Raw genomic sequence first — 19,635 nt, 5'->3', positions numbered from 1 at the left:
GGGGTTTGGTGCAGTGGTCTCGTAGGGTGTGTTCACACCAGCCCTGTTTAGTCCACTTTAATCAGACTCTTAATTCGGTTGGAAGGCAGTGTGAATGCAAGCGGATCGGAGACTGTTCCAAAAGCAGAAGCTAACTACAGCGCAGGACATTCTCGTCGGTATATATCCCAACTCTCTGCTTTGCGGATTAAAGGAGATGTTGTGAATTTTTTTTCCGGAGCTTTATGTTCACAACTGAGATTCCAATTTGAAATGGTTTCAAATTATGTGGATTCTGCCAAAGTAAATGTTATCTTCTAGGACTTGGATGTGGAGCAACAAGATCTAATTATCTGGCAGTTCATGTCAAGCCATTGATTCAAATAGTTTCATTTTGGATCACTGCTTGTAATATGGAAAGTTAAATTGCATTTGCTCAAGCCTCACTCGGTATGTGTGATCACTAAGTAAGCAAACAGCTGGACAAACATCCATAGTTATTCCTTTATTCAGTTACAAAAGCATGATGACTTTGTTCCAGGACACTTTGGTTAGAAAAAATGTTTATTTCTCAAAAATCTGACCCATGATAGTTCTATTCTCTTATACATATATTTTAAACTATTTACCAAGTTATTCACCACTGTTTTAAATAAGCTCAGTGAAAACCTTTTCAAAGTTTAAAAATAAAAATAACTAAAAAGCCTAAAATAATTCCATGTCCGGTGAACAAACCGTAGATTCCAGTAGTAAAATACAGTAAAAATGATTAGAACAAACACAAAAAGAAATAAACACATTGTTACATTTATAGCACTTAAAATAGCGTCAGGAAGTGCCTTTTTGAAAACAGAAAAGAAAAAAAAAAATCTAAATCAACCAGAAATCTGGATTTAAACATCATTAGCATCTACAAATTATTTGACAGCAGTGTGTGTATGATTTTTTTTAATATACTTTTCAAAGTGCCACTTTGCTAATATCCCAACGCCTTTACAGTAGAAACACTGAGTCTGTTTTTGATCATTTGTTTCTTTTTTTTTTTTTTTTTAGAAATCTTCTTTTATGGTTTATAAAACATATTGCCTCTTCTGAAGAGAGCTGTGCTGTGTACTATTAACAACCTAAAAATGAAAAGAAGACGGACAAAGGAGGAAAGAAAAAAGGTACTTGCACTGATGTGAACTAATTCTGGCGCATTGACGTGTGACTTCAGAGAGAACAAACGTTTTTCACTAGTAAAGAGAAAAATCTTTTTATTTACAGAACACTAGGAGACATGTATGACTTAGGTAAACTCCGACTGCCCAGTTATCTAGCCCAGAGTAAGTCATACATTAGATTTTGGTACCATGTTATTTATTTTTAATTTTTTCCAGCAAAAACTGTGAAAATGAAACACACTCACACACACACGCCCACGCACACACTCAAAGAGCGCTGCCTTCATACAGGCGCCTGGCCTTTGAAATGAGAGGTCAATTCGAATGTGCGGTTCATAAACTAAGGCTCACCTGGGGTTTCCAGCAGCAGAAAAACTCTCATTCCAAGTAACCTTTCAGTCACCTCAGAGGAATAGAAATCACCCATTTTTCACTTTTAAGCTCATAGATACCAAGTCTGAGTGACGATGGCGCAATTTAATCGATCTATTCCCCCCGCATTCGTTTCTTTAAGAATATCCTTTTTTTTTTTTTAGATCTAAATACAGAGCAGATAGATAAAGTTGCAGTAAGCTGAACAGAGAAAAAAGAACAAAAGAAGAAAAATGTAAATGCAGATAAAGCTCATATTAATACTCCCCCAGCTTTTGGTTAGAGTGTATTGTGAAGAAAAACTTATTTGCAGTCTGACTTTTTTGATAAAAGTTAACTTTTAAAGGATTTTGAAGTGAATATCTATATTTATAAGCTATGAGTAGCGTCCTTCCTTAGAAGTCGGCTTCTATCCAAGCAGATGGCCAACCTAACTAACTAGCTAACTTCAACTTTTTGCATCACTCTATGTCAGAACTGTAATAATTAAAATGTTAGCAAAAGTAGAAATCGTTGCTCTGTGGTCTTAAATAATCTTACATTGCCCAATATCTTATCCATGGTTTCACTGGCTGAAATAATCTCATTTTAAATCCTCAAATTACTGTTTTTGGTCCAGGTTTGTACAAAAATATCACTTGCTTTTTCAAGTGGATTCTCATCATTATTTACGAGCAGGAAGTAAACTTAATGAGGCATGAAAATGCTATGTTGCATACAGAGATTTACCTGTGAGACCATGCTTGGGACATTGTTGTAATCTATGAGTTTGTACTTCAGCAAATGTTAAGACACTCTTGCACTGTGAGAGGATGAATATGCGAAAATCCATCAAAACTTACCTAGAAACATTACAAATGCAAACCCCCTCCCCCACCAAAAAAAAAACATTGCTGCCCTTTATATTTCAAGACATATTTATGAAAGCTGTATCCATGTCTGTTTTTTAAAATTTGACTGACAGTGATCTAAAGGGAAACAGCTCAACAACTGTCAGCGCATTTCAGATGAGATGCTGCCCCAAGAAAAGCTGTGATCACACCTTCTACTCTGCCCACTGCCAACAATAGCAAAAAAAAAAAAAAAAAAGTGCAGACATCGAAAAGGATCAGATCATTCAAGCACAGCTAGCAAAACATAATCCTCATTAATATCTGACTTTTTCTCGGGTGCTCAGTGTGAGCAAATGAGAACATTATTAAAACGTTGCTTTTGTATTGAGCATTCGATGCAAAAACAATAGGAAAAAAAAATCTAAACTTTGAAACTATTTAAAAAGATTTAGTCCACACAAAGTGACCTAACTCAAGCGTTGGAAGTTGAATTTTGAATTAGATTTTCGGCATCTGTGATCCGTACTCATAAAAACTAACAGAAACCCTTGAATTATGTCATTCTGCATGTTAACACGTTGAACCACATTTGTGAAGTGTAGCAATCTTGGTCTGATTTTGGACTGCGGGAAGAAACTGTAAGGCCCAAAGAAAAACCAGGCGGTGATACAAACACAAAGTGGTCGGTACAGCCGAGAACAGAATGAGAGAATTTTAGTTTGGTACGATATGTACTGATAATTTAACATTGAGTGTATTAAACTAAACCAACAAGTGCAAAAATTTATAACAAAGACTCAAGGTTCAAAGTATCGATTTTCCTGTAACTTCCCCAGCCTCAGATGCCTTTGTTAACACTGCCATCCTCAAACGTAGATCCATGTTTCTTTTCTCCACACAGTGATTCCAAAATGCTTTACCTCTCCCCCCATAGAAACACAGTCAGTCAGTCAAACTGTGTCAGCTCCGCCTCTTTCCACCATTAGCTACCGACAGCAAGACAGATGAGGCCAACCTTCCTTTTATAGGCCACGCACAATCTGCAGGGGATATGCCCGTCTCAATAAACCGTCCATGCTGCCAATTTCATTAAAACTGCAGACAGCTGAAAATACACCGGGAGTGGCTGAACAATGAGGCCACAATAATACGAGGAAGATGTTCTGAGTCCGCTTTATACAGGATATGCTATGAATTTTACAACAATAGAATACAGTGTAAGGTCCCTCTGTGCTAGACGTAGCCAAAAACTCATTTTTTTCTTCAAGATAAGACGTCTCTGAATTTAACCATAAACCGCCCAAACCACGACCAAGAAGCAACAGGAGTGGAGTTTACAGTGCCTTGCGAAAGTATTCACCGCTCTTGGCATTTTTCTTTTTTTTGTGTGTGTGTTTTGTTACATTACAACCTGTATGTGAATGTTTCATGTTAATTTGAAAACATATATTTTTTAAATAAAACCTGATAATTGGCTTGTGCACATCTATTCACTCCTTTTGGTATGAAGCCTGTAAAAGGTGAAACCAATTCAGAAGTTACATTCGTGATGAATTTAAGTCTGACCGCCACCAACAGGCAAGGTGGGTGAAGTGTCTTGCCCAAGGACACAAAAACTGAGGCAATCAGAGCACAGGTTTGGACCAGCGACCCACAGATTATAAGATGAACTCCTCCCACTGCCGCCGTTTTAAGTTCACCAAAAGGCATGTGGGAGACTCTGACTGTATAGAAGAAGGTGCTTTGGTCAGATGAGACCAAAATGTAACTTTTCAGTAATCAAGGAAACCAATATCTCTGGCACAAAATTAAGGTTCACCTCCCAACAGGACAGTGACCCAAAGCATACCGCTAAAACAACAGTAGTACAATTTAAGAGGAAATGTGCAAATGTATTGGAATGGCCTAGTCAAAGCCTCAATCTAAATCCAATTGAGAACTATCTAAGTTGAAGGAGCTGGAGCAAATTTTCCTTGAGGAATGGGCAAAAATCCCAGTGGGAAGGTGTAGGCATGGCATGTAAACAAAATGATGCATTCCTTAAAATAATCCATTTTAATTCCAGGTTGTGAGGTAGGAAAACACAAAAAATGTCAAGGGGGTGGGGGGGTGAGTACTTTCGCCTGACTTTGCGTCTGTGTGTATTTGGGGCAAATGATCATCCAGCAGCAAGACAAGGCAAGAGGAGTGAAATGAGGTGTAGCAGCAACGCTTGTTCACTGTAGCCAGGTCAACTGCTGAGTCCCTTCACTGGGCCAGAACTCAGACCTTCTCCATCAAGGCTCTATGCTATCACAACAGTGTAAACCATAACACTTTGTCATAAAAACTGCTTAACAAAGCAATCTGCTCTTCAAAAATGGAGTGTTTGTGAAAAAGGGAGTGAACGGGAAGGGCAAATGTCCCCAAAAACAATGTCAGAGCAGTCACAAGTGTTCGTCCCCTCCGGCGTCCGATCCGTGCAAAGACGCATCCCGCCGGCCGGTCGGAAAGCATCCGGCCAGCAGTGGAGGTGAGAGTATTGCACACGCAGGCGAAGGTCAACAGCTCCATCAAATTGGCACAGCGCAGTCGTCACACTGAAGAATAAGTTTTTATTCCACACAGATGAACACTGTAAAAAATGTCAAAATCACGCTCCGTTGACGGCTTTTTATTTTTTTTTTTTTTTATTTTTATTGCAGCACATTTCTTTCTTTCTTTTTTTTTTTTAAACATCCATTTATAAAAAAAAATGTGGAGTTGCTGTTCATAGTTTATTTGGGAGCGGTTTGGAGAATGCATTTTGGCAGTAAGTTCAAGTCTTAATTATTATTATTTTTTTCTTCTTTTTTTAAGTCAGCCAGGAGAGTAGGTTGGTCTAAAACCAGACGGCCATGATTTTTAGAGCTCCCGTTCTGCCCCCACCCCCCCAATCCCGACGGTCCCAGCGGGACGAGGTGGTGATCACATCCCGGAGGTTCCCAGTCCCATGCTGGCGGTGTGGCTCATACAGGGCAGCGTCTGAACCGTCTTGGGGAAGTCATGGGTGAGGATTCGTCCGTTCTCTCCTCCGCTCCCGTTACCACTCATCCTGGTCAAGGTGGAGCAGCGCATGGCATCGTTGATGGACTGCTGCCGGAAACACACACGTTAGGTTGAACATTCTGACAGGATTTTAGACTTTAAAGGTTTGTATTAGATGTCGGCATGGGCCAGTTTCAAATATCAAGGTAAACGAAGGTTACAACGACATTAAATGTCCCTACCCTCTTGTCTTCTGTCTTTGCCTACAAATACATCCAGCGTAAATCAATGGAACAAAGGCTTAAATAACTCTTTAGAAGTTATAGTCGATAAGATGATTGTTGCTTCTCTGATCATTTTGAACATTTTTGTTTAAAACTCTTGTAAGGAAACCGTGATATGTCTACTGATACCGACCCATGCCAAACTCTCTCTTAACTAAACAGAGAAAGCTAGAGCAGTTGTTCAAGCTTGCAACACATAGATTATAAGCGACATAAATATGAGAATGCTATGCAAGGTTTTGACCTTTACTGCATCCATCCATTCAATTGACAGTGTCTTCTCTTGTGTTACGATCTCAATGTGGTGCTTGCTTGTCAAGGTAAAAAAAAGAAAAAAAAAGTGATCTCTGTTTACTAGGAATCTTTGTGGGTTATAATTCTGGGCGCAGGTCGTTGTGCCTCACACGTCCTAATTTGTAAAAGGAGGAGCAGAGCAAAGTGTGGGCTGTAAGAGGGTTGCTGAGGCTTCGCTTATTGCTTTAATAGCTTCATTCTCCAATCCAGCATAATAAGAGCCACAAGGCTCAAAATCTGAACCTAATGATGTGTGAAGATTGAGCGTGCGACCGTGTGTGTGTGTGTGTGTGTGTGTGTGTGCGCCCGCAGACGTGTGCTTCACTGTCGTTGTCCGCTATTCTGTACCTGATTAAATTGGGCAAAGCGAGTGTGATCTTGTGCAACCTGCAAGTGCTGCACGGGGATCGGAGAGTCACACAGCCTCTAATTGGAACGGTGTTGTTGTTCCCTTCAAGGCAACGGCCATGCAGGCGCCGCTGGACTAATAGGCTCCTCGCCACCCTCATCAGCATACTGATCAGGTGCCTCTTGGTGGCCTGATTAAAATATAAGAGATTCATGTAGAAGATCCCCTCCTCGTTTCGGCCCTGCCACGTAGTTTTCTGTTTGCGTGAAGAGCGTTTGAGGATGCCCTAAGGGGCTTTGACACTGGGCGAATAAGTCAAGCGTTTTGTTTCGTGTAAATTGATCCATGAAGCAGGAGCGTCTAACAGCTAAACATCTCACATCTTCCAGAGAAGGAAATAAAACAAGCAGCAAGTCCTCAGTTTCACATCTCTGGACATTCAACAGATTCAGTTTGACTTGTTTTTGGCTCAAGCAGTGATGGAAGACATGCGAGTCGCACCAGGACCACCTCATGGTATAGACATATAAACGATGTTCACCACAATGGGCCCTGCGATTGCGAGACAGTCAGCAAAAAGAAGAAGAAGAAGTAGGAGAAGAAGAAAGAGCGAGTGAGAGAACTGCTCAGAGCGACAGAAGTGGGTATATGTACCACTGTGATTTAAATTGCCTTTATACCTGTGCTGTAAGGGAAATTGGTGAAAAGTGTGCCAAAGATTATTGTACTAGTTCAGTGATGCGATGTAACAAGAGCCCCGCTAGGAACACTTTCTCAGTGAAGGAAAATAAAAAAGAATTTTTTTTAAATTTGCATTTTCATTTCTAAAACAACAGAGCATAAATGTATTTAAAGTATCTCGTAGTGTTGAGCAAACATTTTAAAATATTTCAACCTAAACAAGCCAGACTTGAGAGGTAAAAAACAAATCACAAAAAGTCTGGTTTCCGTAGAGCAAAATAAGAAGAAATGAGCTACGTGCAAAACCTAGCTGTTTTGCACGTAACAAAATACTGTACTTATATGCATACTTATTGCCAAAGTTGTAAGTCCAAAAGAGTGTTGAGAGTGCCATTTTTATCTGACCAATAATACCATGTAAAACTCATGAGTAATCGCTGGTTTATTTAGGAATTATTTACAATCTGTCAAAAAAAAATATTTGTAGTTTTTTTAATCATTATCTAAAGTTATCCTGGCTTTATGAAGTTCTTTTTTTGGGTTAGGTTGTCTTTGCTGATACTTTCAGTCCAGTACCTGACCAGGTTTTTTTTTCCCTCTTTTTTCTTTTTTTGTTTTATCAGTTACAAGTTCTGGACAAATTCACATTCAGACGTACTTTATTGATCCCAGAGGGAAATTAAACGCAGCTGTAACTCATATTAATTCAAATTCTTCAGAGTTATTGTAGATAGTAATGACTGCTGACAGGAAAGATCTCTTGTAGCCGTCCGTATCGCAGCAAATCCGAGGAGGCCTCTGACTGAAAACATTGTTTTCGCAAGACAGTCTCATGAAGAGGACAGCCGGGGTTGTCCTTAATCTTCTTGATTGTATATATTATTCATATTCAGTACAAAAAGGAAAAAATGCAAGTAAAATATACTATAATAATATACTCCTGGCTATTTTGAAATCTTTTAAGCTCACACTGAACTTAAAGCGTGGAGAAATGTGTTTGCACAACACTATTCACAACTTCTTTAAATGAACAGGTCACTGCTGTGGTGATTTGCTCTTATTTTTGATATGCAACCCTCTTCTTAAGGCTTATTATTGATCTTTGAGTTATTCATATTAGTATCTAATCAAGTTCTTGTGGTGTTATCGCCTTGTGTGTCCACTTTTCATCCCACCAAAATGAGCAGGTGACGTGAGAAACATGAATTTAAATGAGTTGGAACAACCCACACGCTAAAACCATGCGATTCCAATAGATTCCACCAAAAACGTTCTCTAAGATCCTGAAGAAAACAGGCATAAGGGCAATTTTGAAATCAAGTGATTATTAAAAAAAAGAACAAAAAAAAAACAAAACACTGGAGTCGGTCAGTGACAAAGACTGAGCAAGGCAGCGGCAGAAGAAGAGACAGGTACAGGAGAGCGTTGGCACTGCGGTGGAAGCCGTGAGCGGCCCTACTGTGGTCACGTTTAGATGGGCAGGACGGGGTGGAGGCAGACGCATCATCATCATCATCATCATCATTATCATCATCATCATGGTTCGATCACAGCGTTTCCTACCCCATGGCTGTGCTCTGCCCTTATATCTTAACAGTGTTGTTGGCGTACAGGCCGTAGCTCTGCAGCTCTGTGTAGGGGGCGCTAGCACCACTTTCTAAGGCTGAGCAGTGAAAGGCCTGAGCTGCTGTGGCTGCAGCTGCTCGCGCGGTCGACACCTTCATTCGGCGCGACTCGGTCCGGGACTTGTAGCAGAACTCCACCAGTGCCACCAGCATGGCCAGGCCCAGGCCTCCGATCAGGATGTAGAAGACTCCTGCCACATTGCTGAGGCTCAGAGCACTTGTCTTGTCCTGCGGAAAGGAGGAGCAGGAAGAGGGGCCGGAGCCCAGAAGTGAGGAACAAAGGAAAAGTGGCAACAGAAGTGGAATACAATTTGACTTTACACTTATCTAACTACAAGTTAGATAAGTGCAAACGCAAGGGAGCAAACTCTGACATAATACATGCTAACAGTGCCCTGCAAATGTAGCCATCCCTTGAATTTTTGGGGGACATGCTGGACCAACACAAAGTAGTGCATAATACTTAAGTAGATCAAAAATGTGACTGGTTTATTAGTTTATATTACAAGCAAGATTTGAATGTGTGATCATTCTTATAAGCTCACACTGAATTGATTCTTTGTATAACCACCTTCACTGCAGTTACTTAGTCTTCTCCGACATTAAATGCTGCTTCTATGATGTTATGATGCAGTTAGTTTTCTGCCTCATTTAGTGCTTTACATGTAGGCCAATAAAAGTTTAGCTTTTATCTTGCATAACATGTGTGCTCTAAACATTTTCGGGAAACTGCTGAAGTGTTTTGGAATTGGATTGATTGGTTAGGGCTGAACAATATGGCTGAAAAACATATTATGATAAACATTTCATATCAGACGAAATCGGTATTTGTTTTGGCTTATTGACTGTTTTATTTTGTTTGTTTTGTTTTAAATATCTGAAACTGTCAAACTGTGGCCTGACATTTTCCGTTTTATCCATAGTTTTCACTCCACATCACTGTTTTTTTTTTTTTTTAAACAGCTGTGAGGAGCGGTGGCAAAACCTGAAACTGCTAGTGCAAATGTTACTCAACAGGTTGTTGCTAGGTAACCAAAGAGTGAGTTAGCTGTTGCCACAAAACCTTACTTAGCTGGCCGAGAGAGGTTGAGCAGCCTTTCCTCCGCCTACATCTCCCAGAATGCTGTGTGGTTCTGGATCTGAGTTCAGTGAATGATATAATATTGGATATTCAATATTCTATCAGATCTAATCTATAGATATTGATCATGTGTGTATCTCAATATACATTGTTACTGATTTACTGTCCAGCCCTCATAATGATTATTACCTAAACCTGCTTTAAGGTCCTTCAAACCTATTTTACTGACCGGTCTGTTGTCATCCAAGAAGCATCTGAGAATTTCACAGAACAGAAACATGGACTTACTAATTAGGCGATTTCTGAAGGCATCTGTGTTTTATTTAAAGATACTAGAATGAAGGTAATTTTCAAATTCATGTGTCGTTTACACTTACGCACTATTTTGTGATGGGATGTCACAAAGGATTGCAATAAAACTCTTTGAAATTTGTAGTTATAAAGTGGCATATTGTAAAAAAACAAAACAAATCAAAACAAAAAAACCAGGGGATATGAATACTTTCGCAAGGCACTGTAAACAAAAAAGACATAATCAGACCCACACACACACACACACACACACGCACACGCACACACACACACCATTGACTGAATAGGCAGGCATAGCGAAACAAATATAGCAGGATCAGACCCCTGTAGACAAGCAATATCAATACAAACATGGCAGAGGCCTGTCTCACAATGTAGGTGCATATCCTGTTTTCGTAGCTGTTTTCTGATCTTATAGAAAAAGCTAAAATTGAACCCGGTGACTAACAGGGCAGATGGAGTCTCTCTCCAGGCTTGCAGCTGAAAATACATCATTAGGCACCCTCTCAAAACAGTAGGCGGCAGAGAATCTTAGGGAAGCAAGAGAATGCTCCCTCACTGTTTGGCGCTTTGCACCATCTGCATCCATAAAAAAAAAAAAGTTTTGCTGGAAATTATTTGCGGTCCAGCTAGTTTTCCCTCACAAAAACAGCAAAACCGCCAGGTACATGCAAAAGCCGTGAATAAAATCTACTGCCGCCTGCTAATTGCGATGAAGGGTTTTCAGCGGCTGTTGACATCCATACTGGCTAATGCATCCCATCACCGCGGGAACGGAGAGTACAAGGGGAGCAGATAACACCCGAGTAATAAATATGACGTATCCCGTCTGAGTGGTACAGTTGAGCAGATTTTAATTAAAAATAAAAGGAAGCATATCATAAATCACCCAGCAAGGATTTATTCAACTTTAATTCTGGTCTTTTTTTTTTTTTTTTTGTATAGCTTATTTAGTTGCCCTTGTGAGTCTCCTGTATCTACATGAGCAGAAGCAAAACTTCTGGATCAGTTGGATGTATTGTTTAGTTTTACATAAACTTGCAATGTTTATTTCGTAACAAAAAGAGCCGAGGAAGAATTAATTCCCATAGAGGCGTCAGCTGTTTTTGCCAGGTTAATATGATGCAGAATCCAAATTACTTTATAGCGTCTAATATTCCAGCTAAGCTGCCATCTCCCTTTGACTTTATGAGTCCTAAATCTATCCTGAGAAGCAGCGTGTATTGTACTTGCTAAATATTTGCAGTTTCATGCTTAACATTGAATGTAGATGCTTGTAATTTTGTATTACTTTAGATTGTGCTACTGAAAGTGCCTGAATATTTGTTGCGTCTTGGGGTCATAGAGTTTCCATTGAAGCTATTTATTTGACAGCCTTTTGCAGACATTTTCACCAAGGGCGCCAATAATAGTGGCCAGAGACAATGTGAGACAGGCCTCAAGTACCAAATAAAGACGAGAAGACTAGCCTTGTGATTTTATTACTAAAAATGAAAGTTTTTATAACACCTATATGTATGATAAATACTTGGCCACATCACCAGATTACCTCAACCTAAAAATTGTTTAGGAAACTTAATATAATTAATATATAGGTCATTTGTACTACTAAGTATTCAAATGCATGTTATAGTGTCATTTTAAACCATCTCAAATTTTTGGTTACACATTGTTCTTTTGGTTTTTTTTTTAACCAGTCATGGTAACACCTATAAATACACACATGTACAGTATTTGAGGCTAGAATCATGCATTCCATGAACCTCTGTCCTTTATTTGTGAAATTTCCTAAAGTGCAGTACATTTTAAAGAACAAAAACTCAGTTTCATGTCTACATAGCTTGTATATTTTCCCTTTTTTAATATTTGGTCACAATTTGTGTGAGTGAAAGTCTCCCCTTCGAGGCAAATTTACTTTCGTCAGGCAGCCAAAACTAAAAGCTTCCTCGAAGTCTTCCTCTTTAGAATACAAATTCTGAGAAACATTTAAGAAGTGGCGCGTGTGTAAAAGCTTTTCCATTAACAGGAAGAACGATTAAAAGCAACTAAAGAAGAATAAAAGCAACTAATGAAAAGCTTTTACTTGTCTTTGGGTAAATAACTGGATGGAAACTAGAGGTGTAAATGTTGCAAAGCTAAAAGCTTAGGCTATGTGGATTATAAAAGACAGAATAGACATAAACAACGTAGGAAAATATCACAGTAGTTGCTTGTTTTATAGGAGAATTTTGCTTACAAAATACTCTAGTTAATGAAATTAGCTTTCCAGCAATTTCATACTAACCTTTAAGGCACATTTTAAGGAGAGAAGTAAGTAAGTAAAGTCAGTAAGATTTATTTATAAAGCACTGTGAAAAAGATTTGTTAAATGGGAACGGGTTATTTTTTACTCTTTTTTAAATTATTTTAAGCTTGTTTCCAGTTAAGTTCATCTTCTATTCTTTTCTATCAATTTCTAAAATAAATAAGAAAGAAAAAGACTGAAAATAAAAAGTTCTCTATAACTTATGCACAAAAGAGACATGTACAGTGCATGACTTTAAGAGGAGGATTCCTTAAGACATTCGTAAATGATCAGAACATGTCTACTGTTCAGTTTGTAAGTCGCTCAGTACATCGGCACTTTCCATCATGCAGAGGTGCTTTTAAAGTTGGTTTATAAAATCGACTTTGTTAAACCAGGTCATTAAGATTCATCTTTAGGAATGTGAAAGGCATTACTGAAGCGCCACAAACAAGAAAATGACCAATTTGACGGAGGGGAGAAACTGAAGGTTCATTTACCACACGTCAATTTAAGGGATTTTTTCACAACGCCATGGTTTATAATTTCTTTTCAAATCGTTTGAGGCTTTTTGTCACAACTTTCTTTCCTAAACAAAGAAAAGAAAGGTTTGTGCAAGCGTAATAGACTCTTGGTGCTCAATTTAGTCTTTATAACAGACCACCTGCTGGACATGCGTCTATATTGTCATAGGAGCTTGTTTTATGTAAATAGCTACAATTATTTCCATAATGCCATCTCCCATGCAGAGAGCCCAGTTGTGCTGCTGCATTCAGGGCGTAACTGGATTTACCTCACATTGTAATATCTTCCTGAGAGACTTCACCCTTCTTCACCACGAGGTTCAGCACCCCTACACTAAGCTGTCAATCAGCATAAGGCAGCTAATTTTAACAAGACCAAAGATCCGCATGGAGGAACATATGGGTGGAAATCTGAATTAAAAAGCCACAGCTTCACTGGCAGGCAGAACTGCTTCTCGAGTCAGTCGATAACGCAGACTGCTAGAGCATGCAAGTCGACTGAAGCTCTACGGTGAGAGAATTAGGGTGGGATTATTTTAAAGGCTAGAGTACAGAGATTACAACTCAATGAACTCAGCAAGTGGCCAAGGGCCTGATGTCTTTATCTTATGTGCCTCTTTGTTTCCTTTTTATAGGAGACGTTCAGATTATTATAATGCCATTTTTGCTTGCATGCTTATAGGTTTAGAGGGCCGGGTGGGCACATAAAGTCTACGGGTAGATTTTGTGTGCATTGTAAATGTCGCTTATATTAATTTCACAATCCTAAATAATCCACCTAATATCCAGGAGAGCATAAACATAAAATCCCTCAAAACACAAGCTTGTGAGAAAGAATAAAAAGGCACTGGAATGCCACAAGACTGCTGTCCAAATGATAAAAAACTGATTTTTGTAAATAGCTTGCGAAAACGTTTGAAAATGTTAGAGGCTACATCCTTTCTTAGACGTTTTAAGTCAAAGTAGCACTGCTAAGTTTTAAAATAATCCCTTCCAACATGTACATTTGCTATCAAAGCAATATTTAGCATATAAAATTTCCAGCTAAGATACAACAAAAAAAGCAGCATTGCACCGATTTTGCTGAGTTGACAGTGGTAATTTTGAAATCCACAGGAGGGGTGTGTCTGGGGGCACTTCCTGACAAAACAGCTGATTTGTGCTACAATGAAAACGACTCCTGGCATTAGACTAAACCAAACAATTACAACTTTTCCCCCCCTGACTTTAATTGTAGAAAAATGAAAAGATGGGCAAAAACTAACTAACTAACTTCACATTAGTTAAAAACGTGTGACAAATCTGGCCTCACACACCTTAACTCAGAGATTAGAAAACAGTCTCAGTCTCATCACTCTCCCTACTGTAACACACCTACCCCATCAGACTCTAAAATCAACATGCAGACGGCTCTAGATGTATGCAGCAGGAGAAACAGGAAGTCATGGATAAGTGGTTGCAACTTTAGTGTTTTCATAAACATAAAAAAAGTTGAGAAGCACCAAAAAAAAAAAAAAGAAAAAAAAGAAATTGATGGTGACTGGATTCAAATGATTCTTAGCCTGACCCGCCCTCATCGCTGAACTACAGGCCAGAAACTGAAACATCAGCATCTTTTCTGATAGCATCTAGTCCTCAGTTTGGATCCTCGTACTGAGTGAAAACAATTCAAAGTTAGATATTTTCCATGTCGGTTAGGTGCCTAAAATAAAGCAAAGAGGTATAAGAAGCTGGAATGGAAAAGGTAATATCTAAATTGTAAAGACTTGTAAAGATTTGTTGCACTACTGATTTGACTAAAATATATGCCTCTGCAGTAAATGAGTTTTTATATGTTTTATTAAGGGTGCCAATAAGAGTGGAAGTCGCTGTATACATCACATATAATTTATAGCACCTGGGTGCTTTTTCTGCAGAATCGACGTTCATGCTGCAGCTGAAATATTTCGAGCCACAAAAGTGGTGACCTTTTGAAAGTGTTGAAAAATCTAATGCACGCCACATGTGACTGTCCTTGATGTGTGAGTCTTGAAAGCACACAAAGTGAGGGAAAAGTGCAGCGATTTCTCTCAGCAGAGGAAATGATTTTTGACTTGTACAGTTTAAAATGGTCCTCGCTGATTAAACCTTACTCTACACTGAATCAACCAAGTTTTGGAAGACTAATGCACAGACTTTGCATAATTGGGTGAGTATATTTTGCAGCGTATAAATCGTAAAGTGAAAAAATATATTAGTGAATGGAGAAGTAATGCATTTCTAAGTTAAAAAGAGAAGTAATCTTTGTACTGCTGTGTGATATTTGGTCCAGTGCGGTACTACCAAAGCTACATAGGGAGGATAACTGTGTGTGGTAGAGGTTGAGATTAATTTTTAAATTTTTTTTGAAGGGTAAGGTCTGGTCTAGGAACAAAGTAGGGTTAGGCTTGGGAGGTACAGTGAGGTGTCAATTTTGTGCGTTGAGACTAACCTTTCTTGCGGCGTCGTTGCTGCCACACTCGCCTTTATCGTACCACCATTTGTTTTTCAGTTTGTCTAAGACGGCTTGCTCATTCAGTTTCAACACCGCTAGGTTTACTGGGATTCTTCCAACAATAGGGAAATAACATAAATAACATATTACGTCATGTTATTTTATGTTATTAATTCAGAAACACAGAGCAACAAGTACATCCACACAACAATCAATGCTTGGACAAAGAAAAAAAACAAAATAAAACATCACACGCAAACACACAAATACATGGCATTAAACATCATTATTACCATTCGAGTCAAAGTGATATGCATTAATACTCCATCTAGCTTGGCTGGCTCCCTCTGTAAGGCTGTAGATGTGTATTACTATATCACTTCGGGTAACCGGCGCTCTGCTTATTCCCACTCATGCAACACTGTCGTCTTAAATAAATCTTTTGCTAACAGAATATGTAAAAAATAAATAAAAAATGAAGCAAGATTTAACGACTACACCTGAAATGCATCTGCAGCATCAAGTAACAGATTGTGCTTCCCTTGGCTGCTTCGATTACGAATAAAGCTTCATGGTTCACATGGTGCATATATTCAGCTCGGTGGATTTCAAATTTATAGTCAAACAGCTCAAAAGTTTGGCTCTTTGCTGTGACTCTTTCCTAAAGCTTATGGATAAAATAGTGTTGCCAGAGAGGCGACGTGGCGTCGAGCTGCCGGTTACCACCATCTCCACCCCGTTACACACAGGGTTAATCAAAACTGGCTCTGACCTTGGAGTCCCCTCCCCCGCTGCCGCACTCTCCTTTGTCGTACCACCACTTGTTTTTCAATTTGTCCAAGAGGCCCTGCTCGTTCAGTTTTAATACTGCCAGGTTTACTGGGTTTCTTGAAAATGATATGAAACGATAACCGTTAGGAGACAGATATAAAGAGATTGGTCGCGTGGTGGTGGTAATTATGACAACAGTGACTTGAAAGCAAGGGGTTCTCCTGATTGTAGCTAACTTGATACGGACCAGGAGCCCGGGTTTTGAATGTGCATGTTTTGTTACATACATGCAGTGCGCTGAAATGCTGCTGACATGTACCAGGTTTTACCAAGCAGGGGCCTCAGAGAGAGAGACAGAGTGCTAAACTGAGATGCCTTGGGTGATGAAGTTAATTACTTTTAATAATACCGTATATTGATGGGAGGTGTAATAATGTTGCAGCATCTTCCCACAAGATGTTGCAACAATAACTTGCCCCAATATTGTTGAACAAAGTCTGTCATGGATTGTGCCACCAGTTTCTATAACCAGATTTAATTTGATGAAGTAACCTTGGTCAGTGTTTGAGAACCTTGTTAAGAAGTAAGAAATAAAAGTGATTCTTTTGTTGACAGAGTTAGCAAACAAAGTGTTGTCAACTCAGCCTCTTTGACAAAGAAATTGCCACAAAGACAGAACCCTCTCTCAGCTGCCTATGGCAAATGTCAAATCAAACTTGAAACATCCTCCACTCATGTGGGCTTTAAATAAAAAACTGGTATTGTCGAAACCAAAGATCGGTAATGAGTGGGATTGATACGGGTGTGTTACTCATCATGTTTGTGTCTGTTTTTGTGCGTTCTGACTTCCAGTGGCACCACTACAAAGAGATCCGATAGCTAGGGACTTGTTCTGTCTCATGGCAGTTCAATATGTGTAATGATGTTAATGGCAAGAAATTATGTCCATCAATAACAGAAAGGATTACCGTACGTAAAATTTCCTTTGATTTAAATTCACAGGCCAACTGGGTGCGTAGATCCTCTGTAACTGCCAAATCACACACACAAGCGAAAACGCTGGTTTGCCAATTGCACAAGTCAGCTGACAAAGGGCTGTCGTTACCTCGCTTGGAAAGTCGGAGGCACAATAGCAACAGGTTGTCTTCAACCACCCTTGCTGTTTCTGTTCTTTCACAAGACGTACAAAGATTGTCACACCGACCTTGAATACCCCACTGAAGTGTTGATAAAGGTTTGATATTTCTTGTAGTAGTAGTTCTTAAGCTGCTGAAGCCTTCTGTTGGCGAAGTCGGCCAGCATAAATCAGTGCTGGATAAACAAAGACCCCATGAGTGACTGAAAAGTACACAGTGGGAAAACTGTGACTTGCTAACTGTTAGCCATTTATGTTGATTCTGAAGTGGGTGAGACATGCAGTCAAAGGCTTTCTCTTGGTGTGCAGATACGTTTAAAGCAGTAACAAGCATAAAAGGAATAATACTTCCATGTGCAGGTGAATTCACTGAAGGCATCTCCTTAAAGCTTACTCTTGTCTGCTCTGGATTAAGTGCATGAGTGTGTTTCCTGTAGCTGTTTGGCCGTGGACAAAGATTCTCTCCATCCCCGTTACACGGAAAGGCAGAATCTATGACCAGAAGTCAAGACCGTCTTTTTCTCCGCTGTGAGGTTTGGTTTAATATTCAGCCTTTCTCACCAGCAGAAACAGAGGAGTCTTTATCCCCTGGCCTGGAGTTCACAACACAGCTGTAGGGGACACGTTTCTCTCTTTTTTTTTTTTTTTCCTCGGGGCTGGTAAAACCTTTTTCTGACTTCTTTCTCAGCCCAGGAAAAAGAAAGACGTCAAAGACTGTGAACATGGATGGCTCAGTGGGTGGTTGGTTAGTTTGGTCTGTTGCTCTGAGGTGAGCAGATGTCAGAAAGGCTACAGAACATCAGAGAGACGGGGTAAACTGTGCTGGGGACGGGTGGATGTTGCACATGTAAGAAATACATTAGAATGATTGATCAGAAAAAAAGGGTTATTTGAAGATATTCCTGTAAAATGGAAACTTTTCAATCAAACCTGCACTGCAGAGCAGTTGATATCACTCAAATGTGAATAAATGTAATTGTTTTTCCTGTTTCTGAACACAGATAAGAATGGAATCATTTGACGTGCAGCAGTCTAACGTCATTTATTTGCTAACAGCTCATTGCAGGTATGATTGAATTCAATTCTGAGCAATGCTTGGTCATTCACTTACGTCTAATCGCACATGAGAGCTGGGAGCTTAAATCAAGATGGGCACATTTCAATTTCATTTATTAGCGATGCAAATTTATTAGCCGTTATTGGATCTCGGTGCGAGACGTTTGTGAATGACGATGATAGAAACCCGACAACAACAAACATCGCACATTTAGGGATCACCACAGAGCGGGAGATACGCTGGTACATCCTCAGCTATTGAGTGCCAGATGTGGGTCTGGAGCAGCTTAATTTCACCACCCACCATTTATGGCTTAAACTAATGCAACACTTACTTGATGTATAAAATGTGATTTGCATAAATTTCAAAAAAGAAGAACATGTGAGAGAGGCTCAAGAACCATTTCCTGTCTGCATTCTGACCTCTGGCTGTCAACCAAGGTCCCAAAGAAACCCCAGCAATGATTGAATAAAATCTTCCAGTATGGCTCCCTTCATTAAAATGAATGAGGCCTATTAGAGACAGATTAAAAGCTTCAGATGCCACCCAGCATTTTGCACTCTCTCTGTGGTTGCAGAAGCAATATAAATGGGAAGTCGGTTAGAATGTTAATGCGATGTGAAATGACAGCTGCCGCTTGTCGATGGCAGGAGCAAACCCAGAAAGAATCACCATTCGTTACATAATTTGTCACATTGAATGGGGAAAAGTGGAACATTCAAGGTGTGAGCTCTAGCTCAAGTGGGAAAGTAGCCATGTTGGATGTAGATTCCTTTACTTTGAATGCAGTTTCACAAGTTCTGCTACACAGAATTGTGATGCTTTAGTTGACTTTAGCTTCCATAAATCAATTTGTCAAAAAAGAGCCCTAGAGTTAACCAAATGGAGGGACGAACAGGAATCGACATCTTCTTGTCCTACTTTGCACTTCTGTTTGCTTTCACAAGTTTGCTTAAGTAGATTCACTTTATTACAAGAATATACAAACAAAAAATTTAGAAACTGTATAAGCTAACTCTATAAATACGTTCATTTTGATAAACACAAACTACAAAAAAAAAAAAGAGTGAAAACATCATTTCATTTTATGGCGGTGTAACACAAGAATGAAAGACTTAATTTGATCATAAATGTGCACATGGTAACAGAAAAAAAACAGATGAACAGTACTTTTGCAAAGGTTTTCAAGCTTCTCTCATTAGGCCTGCCGCAATAACAAGTTTTGATGGGCAATTAATCGTCACAAACTATTGCGATTAAAGATAAAATTTAATTTGAGGCCATTGTTAACCAATAGCATAAAAATGGCATAATAACGCACGTACATCCTCTCAAAGATCAACAAATTAATTTCTAAAGAACATTTAACACTGGAGCTGGAAAGCATTTTAAATATCCAAAATAATTAAACA

General features: G+C 39.2%; 1 protein-coding gene across 6 annotated transcripts in view; it reads right to left on the bottom strand.

The window, feature by feature from the left end:
* Nucleotides 1-471: 471 nt before the first annotated feature.
* Nucleotides 472-19,635, bottom strand: part of gria1a (glutamate receptor, ionotropic, AMPA 1a) — an 88,287-nt gene continuing 69,123 nt past the window's right edge. The window contains exons 15-17 of one of the 6 annotated variants that reach the window (XM_044128009.1): nt 16,033-16,147; nt 8,680-8,814; nt 472-5,458 (exon numbers count right to left, since the gene is read on the bottom strand). In XM_044128009.1, the coding sequence (XP_043983944.1) occupies nt 5,294-5,458; nt 8,680-8,814; nt 16,033-16,147 (415 nt within the window). In that variant the 3' untranslated portion in view covers nt 472-5,293. Of the gene's footprint in view, nt 5,462-8,524; nt 8,815-15,257; nt 15,373-16,032; nt 16,148-19,635 lie in introns of all 6 variants that reach the window. The other 5 variants (XM_044128008.1, XM_044128007.1, XM_044128012.1 and 2 more) reach the window with 5 other exon arrangements.

Source organism: Gambusia affinis, linkage group LG09 (assembly GCF_019740435.1).
Source record: "Gambusia affinis linkage group LG09, SWU_Gaff_1.0, whole genome shotgun sequence".
Lineage (NCBI taxonomy): Eukaryota > Metazoa > Chordata > Actinopteri > Cyprinodontiformes > Poeciliidae > Gambusia > Gambusia affinis.
Note: the sequence above shows the minus strand (reverse complement) of the source record. Positions and strands in the feature narration are given on the sequence as shown.